Raw genomic sequence first — 15,842 nt, 5'->3', positions numbered from 1 at the left:
AGAATCAACCAATGAATGCTAAATAAGTAGAATAATAAATTCATTTTCCTTTCTCCCTTCCTCTCCCTCTCTCTCTAAAAAAAAAGAGAAAAAAAAAAAAAAGAAAAAGAAAAGAATCACAGTTGAGTTTACCTAAACTACTAGTCACTTACCTACCTTGATATGGGAAAACCAAATTCATTTACGTGCGTGAAAACTGACTCAGGTTTTTAAAGAATCACAATCCTGGGACTCAGAGGTACTGCTGCCACGCCAGCTTGGACCTGTGGTTTGTGGCTCCCTGACACTCTGCTGGGCAGGCATATTGATGATGAGGCATTTCCTCTCTCTCTGTTAGTTGTATTCAGTCACTTTGGCAGCTCTGTCTAGTCTCCTGGACTGTGCTATAGCGAAGTTTGACTTTGATTTCTCTAATTTAGAGTTCTCCGACCTGACAGGCAAGTCAGGGGGTCGAGGATATTTGCTTGTTACAGCTTAGCAGTGGGCTGGATAAAGGCTGGGGGATTGGGCTGGGAACCTGTGTTTGAGCTCCGTTTATTGCTGGATGACCTTGGACAGACCCTGCAGGCCTCTCTGGCCCCACAGCCCCCACTTAGGTTTGTGGAGCCATTTTAGCTTCCCAGCCCTTTCCAGGATAACTTGTGCTTTCGGGTCTATAGTCCAGGCGGGCAGTGCATACAAATGTCCTGGCTGAGGGAGCCATGGAGCTCTCTCATTTCTTTCTGGAATGTGTTAGCCCGATCAGGGGGCCTGTGGGCCAGCCTGGACTCCCTGTCTGTATTTTGCAGACCTTACTTGAGTGGAAGCCACCCCTCTGTCCTCTTCTGCTTTGCTGCTTCATAAATACCACACTTGCAGCTCATGGCTATTTTAGTACTGTCAAGCTCAGGGGACTCTAAAGATCTTAGGGGACCAATGAGGAAGTCATAGGATATATGCATCCAATCCTTAGTTTATAACCAGAAGTTTCAGCCCAGCAGAGCCTTCCTGGATTCACTTTGCGATGACCAGGCATGGATTTTCCAGGAAGCCATGTAACGGAATTGTCTGGCTAATGGATGCAGAGAACCACTGTTCAGAAACTTTTCCTTTGCTCTTCTAACTTGCAGCACTTTTTATGAAGACTGGTCTTTTGTGATGGACGAAGAAAGGTCTAGCATGCTTCCTACCATGGCAGCTGGTAAGCCTGGGCAAGGCCATGGGGCAATGGGTCCTGGGCAGCTTGGTGAGCAGAGGAGACTGCGTGGCAGTGAGTTCATACCTCGAAGGGATGCTATGGTATTTCCTGTCCCTCAGCGACTTAATGAGTCACTTGCCACTGCCCTTCCTTAAATGGCATTGAGGATTGAGAATGTTTATCTAAAATTTGATACCCTGGCAGGGAAGGCATGGGGCGGAGGCTTTCAGACTGTGGCTTTGCAAGTGTGATATAAAGACCTGGGGACTTGGAGACAGGAGACCTGCCGGGAGGCCTGACCTGACCCTTACAGGCTGGTGACCTGAGGGGATCCTGTGAGCTTTGTTACCTTTACTTCCCTCCTCTTGGAGGTGGGAATCCTGATGGCATGGCAGCCACCTTTGTAGGGCTGTGAGAATCAAATGTGATCATCATGTCCACAATCTGTCAGCATGGAAGCCCTGGAATGCTGTCAGTGGTGAATTGTTAAATTGTATTATTTGACTCTCACTCAAAGAGTGAAATAGCCCCAGGGAAGTAGGCAACTTGCTTTTTTCTTTAACTCCTTTGTTGCTTCTTTTTTTTTTTCTTTCCTGAAAGTTTGCACCAAGTCCTACATATTGAGAGTAATGTCAGTCTAGTTCCTTGCTGAGGAAGAGTCGGGGCTGGAGCCTGATTTCCTCTGTGGGCTGTAGGATACCAGTGCAAGTTTTTTCATAACAATGACATTTGCACACCTTTCGGGATTGCTTACTGAGCTGAGTGTTTTTGGTGGGTGATGGTCTTTAATACTTACCCTGTGAAAGAGATACTGTGTTCCCATTTTGCAGATAAGGAAACTAAAGCTCAGGGAGGTTATAAGTGGCTTGGCCAAGGAAGGGCTCATAGCTTGTAAGTGGCATTGCTGGGATTCAACCCAGGCAGTCTGACCTCAGAACTTAAAGGCTTCGCCTCCCTCTTGACAGGTAGGGTGGGAATTTGGAATGATTCAGTTCTTGCGATCGCTGGTGTCTACTGAACCCAGTTGTGGCAAGTTTTAACTAGCATTTAAGATCAGTGTGTCTCCTCCTGTGTACTGCCATGTCTGTAACTTCTTTATCATGTTGGAGGTGTGACTCTGTTCAACAGCACACACTCCAGACTTTTCCCTTTTTGCGGAAGGTCTGAACTCCATACTCTTCGCGATCAACATTGACAACAAGGATTTAAATGGGCAGAGTAAGTTTGTTCCTACCGTCTCGGACCTCTTAAAGGAGTCAACGCAGAATGTGACTTCCTTGCTGAAGGAGTCCACGCAAGGAGTGAGCAGCCTTTTCAGGGAGATCACGGCGTCCTCTGCTGTCTCCATCCTCATCAAACCTGAGCAGGAGACCGACCCCCTGCCCGTCATGTCCAAGCACGTCAGTGCAGGTGAGCCACGGCGAGCATTAGAGGTAGAACAGAGTGGTCGGGTAAAGGACCATCCACTGTGGCTGAGGTGGACCCGCCTTGTCACCTGCAATCAGGGAATCAAATCTGATGCACTTGCACTTTCAGTTCCCATTTGGGTTTTGTTTGTTTCTTTACCCTTGCTCTGAAAGGGATCTGAGAGCCTTACCTAGATGGGAAGATGATAAGGTAAAAGAGCAAAGGGCTCAGTCAGAACAAGCTGAAGGGAAGTCTGCGATGGCCACGTGAAACCAGACGAGGTGATCTTCATTCATTTGTTCACTTAAAATATTCCGTGTGCAAGGCAGTGAGCCAAGGAAGACAGATTACCAGCATTTAGCTTTCAGTCTTTTTTGAGATGGGTGGGGGTAGACATTTAATGACAAATTACACAAATAATTAATTATCCTTCTAATAAATGGGATGGAAGCCAAGCATTGGGTGCTGTGGAGAGTGTATATTATTGGGCTTGCCTTCTTTTGGGGAGTAAGACATTTAAGTGGGGGCCAGGGAAAGGGATTCGTTAAGTAATTAATTCAGGTTAATTTTGACACAATTACAATACTCCTTGAGCCTTCTGGGACATGCAGAATGTTGCTACAGCAAAATTGGAAATTTTGGCTTTCATACTTAGTCCTAGTATTGTCAAACCTGTAAACAAGGTAGTAATGGTCATCCCTTTGGGATTATTAATGATCGTAGAAACAAACTCAAGAGTTTTATGGCGTCTTTGGTACACACTAGCTTTATCTGTTTGCTCTTTCCTTCTCAAGCAGAGACCCCATGTAAGTGACATAGGACAGGACTGTTGAGGGCTTTGTGTAACGGAAACAGTGGAATTTGTATACCCAAAGCAGTATCCCTTCCATTCATTTTGTGGACCCTGCTTTTGATATTGTCTCAGGGTTGTAATATACTGTTGAAGCATGTCACACCTTGTTTTAGATGGAGTGGAGTTTTGGGAATTGGTTAAGTGTCTCACACTCAAGTGTGATGATTAAGATGGATGAACAAACTGGCTCATCTAAGTAGTGGTCACCAAGGAAATCTTGGTTTCTGTTTCCGTTAGCCTTTGGTGTGTAACAAATAGTTCCAAAAATGTAGTGGCTCAAAACAACCATTTATATTTTTTTATGATTCTGTGGCTTGACAGGATGGTTCTTCTGTTGGTGTCACCTGGGCTTACTCATAGGGCTGCATTCAGCTCGTGGCTGAGCTGGATGATCCAAGATGGCTCCACTCGTGTCTGGAATTGATGCTGACTGTTGGCTGGGGCATCTCATTGTTCTACACATGGCTTTTCATCGTCCAGTTAGCTAAATCAGTGTTCTTCCATGGTAGTTTTGGGGCAGGATTTCAACAGGATGTAAGACCTCTTCATACCTAGGCTTGAGAACTCATACATTGTTATTTCTGCCACATTCTATTGGTAAAGGTCCAGATTAAAGAAGTTGGAGAAATAGACACTACCCTCAATGGAAAGTGGCAAAGTTCCATTGTGAAGGGGCATTATGTAGGGATGGGAGGAATTCTATGATCATCAAACAATTGACTACAACCCCAAACTGGTTTTCTTGGCTTTATCTACCAGCTAGCCGTTGGAGTATTTTCTAAAGTGAAACAATGAAAATCATTTCAATGATAACATCCTTTGAATCAAGTGCTTATTAGAAGGACTGCTTGGAGCAATTTTAATGTATGCTCTGTGGCATATTTAAAAAAATATATTTTTCAATTATAGTCGACATACAATATTATATTAGTTTTAGGTGTACACATAGTGATTAGACATTTCTATACTTTATTAAGAGATTATCCATGGAGAGTCTAGTGCCTATCTGACACCATACATAGTTATTACAATGTTATTGAATATATTCCCTATGTTGATCTTTGTATCTCCATGACTATTTTTTGTAACTGGCAATTTGTACTTAATCCCTTTCACCATTTTCTCCCATCTGGCAACTGTCACCTTCCTCCCATCTGGCAACTATCAGTCTGTTCTATGTATCTGTGACTCTGTTTCTGTTTTGTTTGCTTACTTTGATTTTTAGACTCTACATATAAGTGAAATTTTATGGTTTTTGTGTTTCTCTAATTTATTTCACTTAGCATAATACACTCTAGGTCCATCCATGTTGTCGCCAGTGGTCAGATTTCATTCTTTTTATGGCTCATATTTCAGCATATCTATGTACCATATCATCTTTATTCATTCATCTATCCTTGGACGCTTAAGTTGCTTCCATATCTTGGCTATTGAAAAATAATGCTGCAGTGAACATGGGGGTGCATATATCTTTTCAAATTTATTTTGGATTCTTCAGATAAATACCCAGAAGTGGACTGGCCGGGTTAAATGGAAGTTATATTTTTAAAGTTTTGAGGAACTCTTCCATATGATTTTCTGTAGTGGTGGCACCAATCCCACCAACAGTGTAAGAGGATTCCCTTTTTTTCACATCCACACCAACAGTTGTTTGTTGTTTTATTCATGATGGCCATTCTGACAGGTGTGAGTTGGTATGTCCTTGTGGTTTTAATTTGCATTTCCCTGAGGATTAGTGATGCTGAGCATCTTTTCATGTGTCTGTGGCTATATGTATGTCCTCTTAATGTCTATTCAGGTCACCTGTCCATTTTAAGTTTGATTATTTGGATTTTGGTGTTAAATTGCATGAGTACCTTTTTTATTTGGGAAAGTAACTCCTTTTCAGATATATCATTGGTGACTATGTTCTCCCATTTAGTAGGTTGTCTTTTCATTTCGTTGTTGGTTTTCCTCACTGTGCAAAACACTTTTTGGTTTTAATATAGTCTCGTTTGTTTCTATTTTCTTTTGTGTCATTTGCCTGAGCAGACATATCAAAAAATTGTTTAAGTCAGGAAAGAGGAATACAGATACAGAGATGTGTTGTAGAATTGGGTACCCGAGACATATAATTATGTTAACCAGTGTCACCCCAATAAATTTTATTAAAAAAAAAGAAGTAGAGGTCCACATCCATTTTGCTCAGTTTCCTGTAAACAGATGTTTTCCCAAGGATTTAAAAAACTATCTGAATTTAGCTTACCATTTATTTGTCAGTAGAATAGTAGAGAGTTTTATACATCTAGAGTCAAGCTGGCTTCATCATCCCTTTATCTTGCCTGTTTTTTCTTATACCATATCTTGTCTTTTGCCAGATGCCAAATGTAAAAAGGAACGAAAGAAGAAAAAGAAGGTGACCAACATTATCTCATTTGATGACGAGGAAGATGAGCAGAACTCTGGTGATGTTTTTAAAAAGATACCTGGGGCTGGGGAGAGCTCGGAGGAGAACTCTGACCGCTCCTCGCTTAACATCATGTCGACCTTTGAAAGCCCCTTCGGCCCTAATTCCAATGGAAGTCAGAGCAGCAACTCATGGAAAATTGATTCTCTGTCTTTGAATGGGGAGTTTGGGTACCAGAAGCTCGATGTGAAGAGCATTGATGATGAAGATGTGGATGAAAATGAGGAGGACGTGTACATGTCGGGGAGGAAGTGTGTGGGCCACTCAGAGTTGCCTGAGAAGTAAGTTCCGCTTGAGATTTTAACGAGGGGTGGCACATAGCTGCATTCTCTCTCTGCAGTAGTGGTGACGTAAGGGTGCAAGGTTTGTAATTGTTTAGGGCAGCGGTTCTCAACCTGTGGGTCGCGGCCCCGGTGGGGGTTGAATGACCAAAACACAGGGTCGCGACCCACAGGTTGAGAACCCCTGGTTTAGGACATCATTCATTGTTCAGATCTTGATTTAAGAGGAAGGGGCTTTGTTAGCTTGTGGAGAACTAAGAGAGGGGACGGGAGTGTATTTGAAGGTACTCCTTACAAAATTGGTGTCAAGATGTGTACCTTGAAATTTTTGCTTTATATATGCATCTTTCATTTTGTTTTCTAGACTTCCCTCCCGTCTTTGATTTGCCCCTAGCATAGGAGGCTCAGGAGAAAGGCGGGGTTATTCCAGAAAATAGGTGTGGGCTGGTGACTTGTGTGTTTACCTGTAGGGGTGTGAACCGCAGTCATTTGCCTGCACTGCTGCTCTAACCCTGGAGTTGCTGTAGATTTATGCCTGTGGAAGGGGCTTGATGCACGTGAAGACATAAAGCAAAAAAGTATAGTTAAGAGCTTGGATTTTGGAGTGAAGGTAACCTGGTCCTCATTTACTAGCTCTGTGGCTTGGATGAGGTTGGACGAGTCACTTCACTTCCCGAGTCTCAGGCCTCGCTGGAGACCTGGGAAGAAAACAGCAGCTCCTCAGCAGGGCTGTGGTTGAAGCGATGGGGTACTATGAGAGGGCCTGTCTGCACGGCTGGCACAGGGAGCTGTCCCACCACTGTCCTCGTTCCTGGGCGTGGCCTGACTCTTCGAGCCGGATGAAGCTCCGTCTTCACCTGGGCATTGCAGCGCACAGTGCCATCTAGGCATGGCTGTCTTCAGGCCCAGCCCAAACAAGGGTGTTGCGATCCCATGGTATAATTAAGGGGCATAGTATGTCTTAGCCCAAAGCTTTTCATTTTAATATTGTTTTAAGGAGAGGTGTTTTTATTTCTTTCTCATAAGACTAGGCCCGTTTTTGTTGCCAGTTGTTACCCTGGTCCTCAATTCACATGGACGCCCGTGTTAGTAGTATTACCTTATTGAGTATCTGTGGTATGCCAGATGCTACGGGCTATGTGTATACCTTATCCTAATCCTAGGTTAGTGGATTTCACCCCAACTTGAGGGAAGAAAGAATGGGATTCTTAGAGCAATGGGTGAAGCTGGGGTAAGGTGAGAGCATGCTGTGCCCAGAACTTATCCAGAGTGGGCAGAGGTGGGTTCCCCATGGGGAGTATGCGAAACACAGTTGATTCTTGTATTAGTATTTATTGTATTATTTCCATACGAACAACTGTAAACCTACTTTTGCCCACCCCACTACTGTTGAATACTTCCCATGTTTCTACATAATTCTGAATATTGATTGGTTAATTTTCAGTCAGATCAATATTCATAATTTGCTAAAGACTCCCCCATTGCTGAGTATTTAGGTTGTTGACAGCTTGGTCTGTTTTTGCTTTTTGTTCTCATTCTGAAATAAAAGTTTTCACGCACGAAGGCTTTTTTCTTCTCCTCAGGTACTGGTTGGTGTAGCTTCCCTGCAGCGTGTGTTTTATTGACAGGCTACGCGTGTTTTTGTTCCTGGGATCCCCATCTTGTGATGAGCTGTAGTAGTCAGGGTTCCTCAGGGAAACAGAACCAGTGGGCTGTGTGTCTACATATTTCTCTGGGTGTACCTCTCTGTCCGGTGAGATTTACTTTAAAGAATTGGCTCATGTGACTGTGGAAGTTTGGCAAGTCTGAAATCTGCAGGGGAGGCCGGCCAGCCAGAGCCCAAGGAGGAACTGTATTGGAGTCCTCAGGTGGTCTGCAGGCAGAATTTCTTCTTAGGGGAACCTTAGTCTTTCTGTTGAGGCTTTTAACTGATTGGGTGAGGCTCACCAAAATCATGGAGTCTAGTCTGTTTTACTCAGAGTCTACTGATTTAAACATTCATCTCATCGGAAAAATTCCTTCCCACAAATATCTAGAATAATATATGATCATATATCTGGTACCATGGCATAGCTAAGTTGACACTTAAAGTTAACCACCAGACTTGCCTTTAGTCTTTATCTGGGCTTTTAGGAAATGCCACTTGCATTCTTTGTTTCTAGGTGAGTGCATATCTGAGTTGATTCACTTCATGGGTTTTATTGGTCTCAAACACAGTTATTTCTTGTCCTAATAGACTGGTGCCATTGCTGGGTGTGTGTGGGGGGAGGTCATCCTGCAAGCTAAGGCAGCTGCCAGCATTGTGATGTGTAAAACACAAAACAGAGCAGGTGACTTTCCCAGAGCCTGGGCCTTCGGGGCTGTCGAGCCTCCCGCAGGTGATGAACAGCCTCTCCTGGCGTGGAGGGGGGTCTGGAGTGCACCTTCCACAGAGCATGGTGGGGAGAGGACAGAGGAATGATGAGGCGGCCTACTGAGTAAGCCTTCCATTTTGATTCTAAGCTAATGTTGGCGTGAAAGGTCTAGGAGCCGGAAGGGGCCACAGCTGTAGCAGTTTAACAGCACAGCTAGGTCTGAGGGGGAGGGGCCAGGCCAGGCCCGGAGGAGCACGTGGTGGATGGCCCCAGTCTCTGCCCAAGTCAGGGCTCTGATTGTCCTTAAGATGCTCTGTTGGCCAAAAGTTGGGTTTTATGCCTCTGTTTGTTAGCAATTAAACAACTTCTTTAATGACTGAGGGTAATCTTTTCCCTACTCCCTCTGTAGTCAAAAGTGTTGGCTTTGCTTTTTGTCTATTTTTTTTTTTTTGAAGAGGATAATACCTTTCTTAGAGAAAGGATTTTTTCTGTTACTTCATGTGTGTCCTGTGATGCCAGCAGGGAAGTGGGTGAGAACATAATTCCGAAGAATTACAAACATATGGAAAAATGTTGCACCTCACTAGCAATTAAGCAAATGCAAAGTGAAACCAGACGCCATACTCTGCCTGTCATTTTTGCCAAGGTTTCAGTGAGAACTGGCGACAAGGGAGGCCTGGGTTAGCGCCCCAGGAGTGGCTGGTGCTCAGGGTGTCTGTCCTCAGGCTTGGTATCTTCGAGGCACGCATAGGCATTGGCTGTGGAATGAGCAATGTGGCAAGGCTGGGCACGGGCAGAGACAGCTGGTAGTGTTGACAGCCCTCTGGGAAAAGAGTTTGACACAATGTCAGAAGCCTTAAAAATGTTTATTTCACTGATTTAGCAATTCTACTGTCAGGAATCTACCCTGAGGACAGTCTCAGGAAAAAGGCTGCTGCATCTGGATACCAAAGTCCTTGTTTAGAGAAGCAAAACATTGGAGCTGACCTAAATGTGCAACCAGAGGCACAGTGAGCAGCACATTCCATCATTTAAACCTTAACTTCTTTTTTTTTTCTCCTGAGATAGAGACAAACATGAATGGAGAGAGATGAGAAGCACCGACTCATAGTTGCAGCACTTTAGTTGTTCATTGATTGCTTCTCATGTGCCTTGACCGGGGGGCTCCAGCTGAGCCAGTGACCCCTTGCTCAAGCCAGTGACTGTATACTCAAGCCAGTGACCATCGGGTTGTGTTGATGATCCCATGCTCAAGCTGGCGATCCTGCACTCAAGCTGGTGATCTTGCACTAAAGCTGATGAGCTCATGCTCAAGCCAACCACCTTGGGGTTTTGAACCTGGGACCTCAGTGCTCAGTGTCCTAGTGCGTTATCTACTGTGCCCTCATTGGACAGGCTAAACCTTAACTTCTTAATGTGTAGGATCTTTTTTTTTAAAGTGAGAAGAGGGGAGATAGTGAGACAGACTCCCGCATGTGCCCTGACCAAGATCCACCTGGCAACCCAATTGAGTCGGGTGCTCGAATCAACCAAGCTATTTTTAGTGCCCGAGGCTGACGTGCTTGGACCAACTGAGCTATCTTCAGCACCCAGGCCAACACTTGAACCAGTCACGCCACTGGCTGCAGGAGGGGAAGAGAGAGAGAAAAGGGAGTGGGAGGGGGAAAGAAGCAGATGGTCGCTTCTCCTGTGTATCTTTTTTAAAAAAAATTTTTTATTTTTCTGAAGTTGGAAACAGGGAGGCAGTCAGACAGACTCCCGCATGCGCCCAACCAGGATCCACTCGGCATGCCCACCAGGGGGTGGTGCTCTGCCCATCTGGGCCGTTGCTCTGCCGCAATCAGAGCCATTCTAACCCCTGAGGCAGAGGCCACAGAGCCATCCTCAGCGCCCGGGCCAACTTTGCTCCAATGGAGCCTCGGCTGTGGGAGGGGAAGAGAGAGACAGAGAGGAAGGAGAGGGGGAGGGGTGGAGAAGCAGATGGGCGCTTCTCCCGTGTGCCCTGGCCGGGAATCGAACCCGGGACTCCTGCACGCCAGGCCAACGCTCTACCACTGAGCCAACCGTCCAGGGCTTCTCCTGTGTATCTTGACTTGGAATCGAACCTGGGGCATCCATATGGCCAATGCTCTATCCACTGCTCAGGCCAGGGCATGTGTGGGATCTTAAACCTCTTAAATGAAGTTTAAGAGTATCCAAATAGTATGAAGATGAACTTGTGAATTGATGTTGAATGAAAAAAGCCAAATATAAAATCCTGCATTTAGTTTCATGACCTTGTAAAGAAAAATATGTATAAGAAAGAAAGACAAAAGACACTAAGGAAATACTAAATCAGTTGTGTTTTGAGTAATGGCTTTGGGTGTAGATTTTCTTTCTCCTCTTTATAACATTTTTTTGATTTTATAATGTTTTACTTTTCTAATGAGAACCAACACCTGCGATTATGTTTTTAAGCCAATGTTGGCATAATATTCTGAACTGGTCTCTGCCTCAGGAATCACTTCAGTATAACTTATTTTTGAGGTGATGGCCCTTGGCCACTTTTACTTGGGCTCCAAACTTCAGCTGCTGGGGGCCTGGCTTCCCCAGCATATGTGCTGGGAAGTGGCAAGATTTCCCCTCAGAAACAGTGGAAAATCCCACCGTCCTGGAGCCAGAGCAGGTGCAGGGAAAGGACTGGTGGCTTTGGTGGCTTTGCTGCCTTCTCCGGAGTGGTGCTCTGATCGCCTCTGGGTGGCCGGGAGTCCCCTGAGTCACCAGCTGCTGGACTGGAGCCCTAGGAAGGCGGTTCTGTACAGATTCAAGGGGCACGGCCAGGTTCATCTAAGAAGGGGCTTCCTCTTGTGCCCTTGAATGCCATTTGAGAGTCTCATTGTGTGTGTTATCTGCAGGATTAAGTGGTACATTTTGCAAAATTCTGTAGGCTTTTGTTTAGTGCCAAAGGTGTGAGCAGAAGCTAGAGAGGGCTGAAAGCAGAATGCCAACATGGGGGTCTTGAAAGGGGAGGTGACCAGCTAGCTGCCAGCCAGACCCCCCCACAAGCTGAGAATGGCTGATGGTTACATTTGTAAAGACTCGTCAAACAAACAAACAAACAAAGACCAAAAGAAGAATAAGTATGGCCACAAAGCCTAAAATATTTGCTATCTGGTTCTTCACAGTAAGATTTTGTTGATCCCTGCTCTGAAGAAAGAAAGAAAAACTCTGTATCATGGTAGGCTGTAGCAGCAGACCCATGTCACTAGATTCGGAAGGCCGGTACTCGAATCCCACCAGCCTTGGCTCTGCCCGTGAGGCTGATGGCTTTGGACAAGTCACACAATCTCTTTTTTCCCTCTCTCCCTTCTTCCTTCCTATTCATCCTCCCCATTCCCTCCCTTTTTTTTTGTCCTTCCCTCTGCCTTTGCCCTCCTCCTCCCTCTCCTCCCTTCCTGTTAAGTAGGTATGATTATGATCTGCTTTGGTCTTCTTTACACCTGAGTGACAAAGTGACTTTATAGTCTTTAAAGCACTGCACAAATACAGCCTAGTAGTTATTAGTGTTTCCCTAACTGCCCAGAGGCAGATGCTGCTGTGGGCAAATACTTTCTCAAACAAATTTAGTTGAACCAGCCTGGCATTACAAAGATAGCACAGGTGGGTTTTGCACGTGGTAGACATGGTGACAATATAACAGATCTTATGAGCCTGGTTAATATTTGAGCTGGCCCCCTTTCTTGGAAGGGACCCAGGCATGACTGGTCTGATTCTGCTCTTTTTCTGGAGAGGGTTTGAGAACCAGTGAGGTGAAGTGACGCCAGCCCAGGGTGACTGCCGTCATCTCAGAGCCTGGAACGAACCTTGCTTCCTCCTTCAGCACTTTGCACGTGCTGTCCCCCCCCCCCCCCCGCCCCGTTGTCCTTCCTCTTTTCTCAAGTGACTCTTGTGCTTCCTTCAGCTCTCACCTCAAACCTCCCTTCTTCCAGGAAGCCTTCCATGACCTTGACCAGCTCCATGAAACTAAGCTGCCGTTTTTCACCTTGTAGGGGGATTATTTGATTCACGTCTGTGTCCCCCAGTGAGGGCAGGATAAATACCATGTGCTGGCTCCTTTGCCAGTACAAAACATGTGTGCTGCACACTGTCTGGCATATAGTAGGTGCTCAGTAAACGGGTCAAAAGGACAAATGCAGGGGTCTGGGTCCAGACTCCATGCTCCTGGCTCCCAGCCTGCATCTTCTGCTATGCCCCGCACCCTCGTGACCTGGCTCATTTCTAGAAGGAACTTGCAGGAGGCCCGGCAGATGCTTGTGGTGATCTGATCCCTCAGGGGCCCTTCATCCTTTCACACAGCTGTGTTCTTCCACTGTAGGCCACTGGACGGGAGTGCCTGCCTCTCCCAGATGCACAGCTGGGCTCCACTGCAGGTGCTACACGGCGACGCCGATGTCCTCTTTCCGGTCAGCGGAGTGGGCTCCTACAGCCCTGCAGGTGGGTGTGTCCTCACTACTCTTTTCCTCCGGTACGAGCTTGGCTCCGAGAACTGCAGGGGTGTCCGGGTCACCCCTGCCGGCAGGAGTGGGAGCAGGACAGCCTGTTGCTATTGGGGGTGGCGGAGGGTTTGGCTTCACTTCTGGCTGAACCTGGGTATTTTGAGGTTCCTTTGACCGAGTGAGTGTTGGGCAGAATGCAGGCAAGTCACCAGGGAGACCTCAGGTCTGGTTTTCTTTCTTGTCTGAGATTTGTTGCCCTTACTCATGTGCAAGCCAACCACAAATGATGACCATTATTTTTGTCTCTTAGGAGAAGGGAAATCCCAGAATCCATAGTTCTAAAGACCCTGGCACCCTTTGTAGCAAAGTGCTTGGGGTCAGAGAGTAGCTTGCTTAGAACCCGCCTATGGAGTGGATTTGCGGTTCTGACCCGGTCGGTGCTGCCGAGAACGCCTGTGTGTGGTTTGTTACTGTCTTTCTTCGCTGGGCAGGCCACAGGGAGTGGCGGCAGCGGGGCCGTGCCTGAGCCCAGCTCACCCAGAAGGGTGGGTGTGCGGTGCAGCTGACTCAGTGTTGGTACTCCCCACGGCACCCCAGGGCAGCGAGGCCTCGGTCCCCCAAGCCCTACCCCCGACAATAAGTACCCTTCGCATCTTCCCAGGCCCGGTTTGAGAAACTGACGGGGGCCCGCCAGCTGCTCTGGAAGCTGCCGACGGTCTGAACCAGATGAGAGACTGTTGTGCTTCTCCCTGTGCGGGGAGCAGCCCCACTCAGACTAGCTCCTGTGCAGAGGTGGGCGGGGCCAGCGGCTGGCGGCAGTGTAGAGTGGGGTCAGGTGCTTCCTGCTGTGGTGGGAAGTTGCGGGGAGCTGGAGCAGCCTATTCCTGGTGTACGTGGAGGTCAGTGAGCATGCGTGGCTGAATGGCTCAGTCCGCCAGGCTAGTTTCTTCTAGAAAGTGGACGATGGCGATGATGTCAAGTGAGCCTGGACTGGAAGTGCTGACTGGATAACTCATTCACTCACTCCTGACCAGCTGCGAGGATGGGGTCGCCATTCTTCTAGCACTTTCCTCTCAGGCTGGTGGGATTCCCTGAGTTGATATGGGGATGGGTGCCAGGTACACGCGAGGGCCCCGTGGAAGCTCACTGCCACATGGCAGCAGTGATGCCACGGGGCATCTGTGAGCAGCCGAAGGGTCTGCTGTCTTCCTCGCGGGGTGTCCCCACTTCTGTGTGGGGGTCTGTCCATCTCCTGTCTCCGAGTCCATCTTTGCTCCCTTGTCATTTTCACCTGTCCCCTCTTGGCTGTCCTTGGCTGAGGCGCCAACACCGTGACCTCAGCCCTGTGCACTTCTCTCTGCGTTTAGTTGAATCTCCAAGGGGGGAGGCCTTGCTCCCTCCTTTCACTCAGGTGACTGTCCGCGGTCCAGGGCTTGAGGGTGGTTACCTTGCTGCCGCCCATCCATGGCAGTGCCCACGCGAGCGGAATGTCTGAGAAGGGAACTGGGGTTTGCAGAGAGCAGGTGGCTCGAAGGCGTATCTAGGACCACTGGAGAGTTTCTAGGGTTTGTTCATGGCTTCCTAGTCATGACTCAGCCCCCAATCAGCTGGCCCTGCTCCCCCTGGAGGGGAAGTGTTGCTGGCATGTCAGGTGTCCAGCACGCACTAGGCAGCCTGTTTTGTTTCCAGTGGCTTCTTCATTTCCTCACTGGGCCCCTCTAACCATCAGATGCTCAGGGCGGTGGCTGGCTGCTCCAAAATGCTGTTGGCTGTTCAAATTTGGGTTCAGCCTTATAGAACCCAGTGTTCTTCTCCCCTCTGGGCTCTCTGCAGACCAGTGTCTCTAGGCAAAGTCAGCTTCCAGGATGCTTGAGGGACCTCGAGAGAAGACATTCCCCTGGCCGATTCCCCGCAGTCCTCCTCTGGCTGTCAGCCTTGCGGACCCAGAGGCTCAATCTTGTCACTAGTGAGGGGACTGAACTCCAGCTTATCTGATTACCCTGACCAGAGATCCGGGTAGGAGCAGTCTGCCAATGTTTTTATTTACTACAGGGACTAAGCTGTCAGGAGCCTTGGGAGCTTGTGACAGCGTGAGGGGCAAATGTCAGTAGAACATTGCGTGGGGAGACAGACTGTTCTGGGCTGCGTGAAGATGCTGGACTCAGAGCTGGGGGAGTCCGTTACCCGATTCATGGCCAACGTGCACCAAGTCCCTCCTGTCCTGATGACCCATTTCCATGGCATTGGGTGGTGCTGGGACTGGCCTCCCTGCAGGGGCCCTTCCCTGGGCAGCACTGGGCATGGCCCAGATTCCTTTCCCAGACTCCTTTTCTTTCACTCCGTTTCTGATGAGTGTCTCCTCTGATTGACACCCCTAATTGAGTGATGTTAACATATTCTCTCAGTCTGGTCTGGGAGCCATTCTGTGTCTTCAGTGGTGACCTTGCACACAGAGGCTTCCTCCCTTAGGAGACTTTCCCATCACCTTTGTGCCTCGATTTTACTGCCTTTGAGTTACAGTGGTACCTTGACACACAAGCTCTTTAGATCACGAGCAGTTTGAGAGACGAGCAGTCACTCGCGGGATTTTTTGCTTTAAGTCATGAGCTGATATTTGAATCATGAGCTTCTGCCACCCTCCACTAAACGGCCTGCCGAACGTTCTGAAAGGGAGGAAGAAACAAACTTCCTTGGAAAGGTTTTTGTTGAAATGTCTTCTAAGTGAAAGCGAGGAAAGTGTGGTGACAAAGCCAAAAGTCAGTGAAGAAAATGATGATTAAGCAAAGTAAAAAAAATAGCAATTAAGTTTAGTGATGAAGTTACATATCATATGTAGTGTATAAGTTAAA

The 15,842-nt window shown here is 47.3% G+C and overlaps 1 protein-coding gene across 1 annotated transcript in view; it reads left to right on the top strand.

Annotated features, from left to right (window-relative positions):
• SNX29 (sorting nexin 29) overlaps positions 1-15,842 on the top strand; it is a 568,687-nt gene that overhangs the window by 77,461 nt on the left and 475,384 nt on the right. The window contains exons 6-9 of the mRNA XM_066274829.1: positions 1,110-1,180; positions 2,339-2,587; positions 5,795-6,164; positions 12,873-12,991. Of these exons, the coding sequence (XP_066130926.1) occupies positions 1,110-1,180; positions 2,339-2,587; positions 5,795-6,164; positions 12,873-12,991 (809 nt within the window). The remainder of the gene's footprint in view (positions 1-1,109; positions 1,181-2,338; positions 2,588-5,794; positions 6,165-12,872; positions 12,992-15,842) is intronic.

Source organism: Saccopteryx bilineata, chromosome 4, assembly GCF_036850765.1.
Source record: "Saccopteryx bilineata isolate mSacBil1 chromosome 4, mSacBil1_pri_phased_curated, whole genome shotgun sequence".
NCBI classification, from domain to species: Eukaryota; Metazoa; Chordata; class Mammalia; order Chiroptera; family Emballonuridae; genus Saccopteryx; species Saccopteryx bilineata.
Note: the sequence above shows the minus strand (reverse complement) of the source record. Positions and strands in the feature narration are given on the sequence as shown.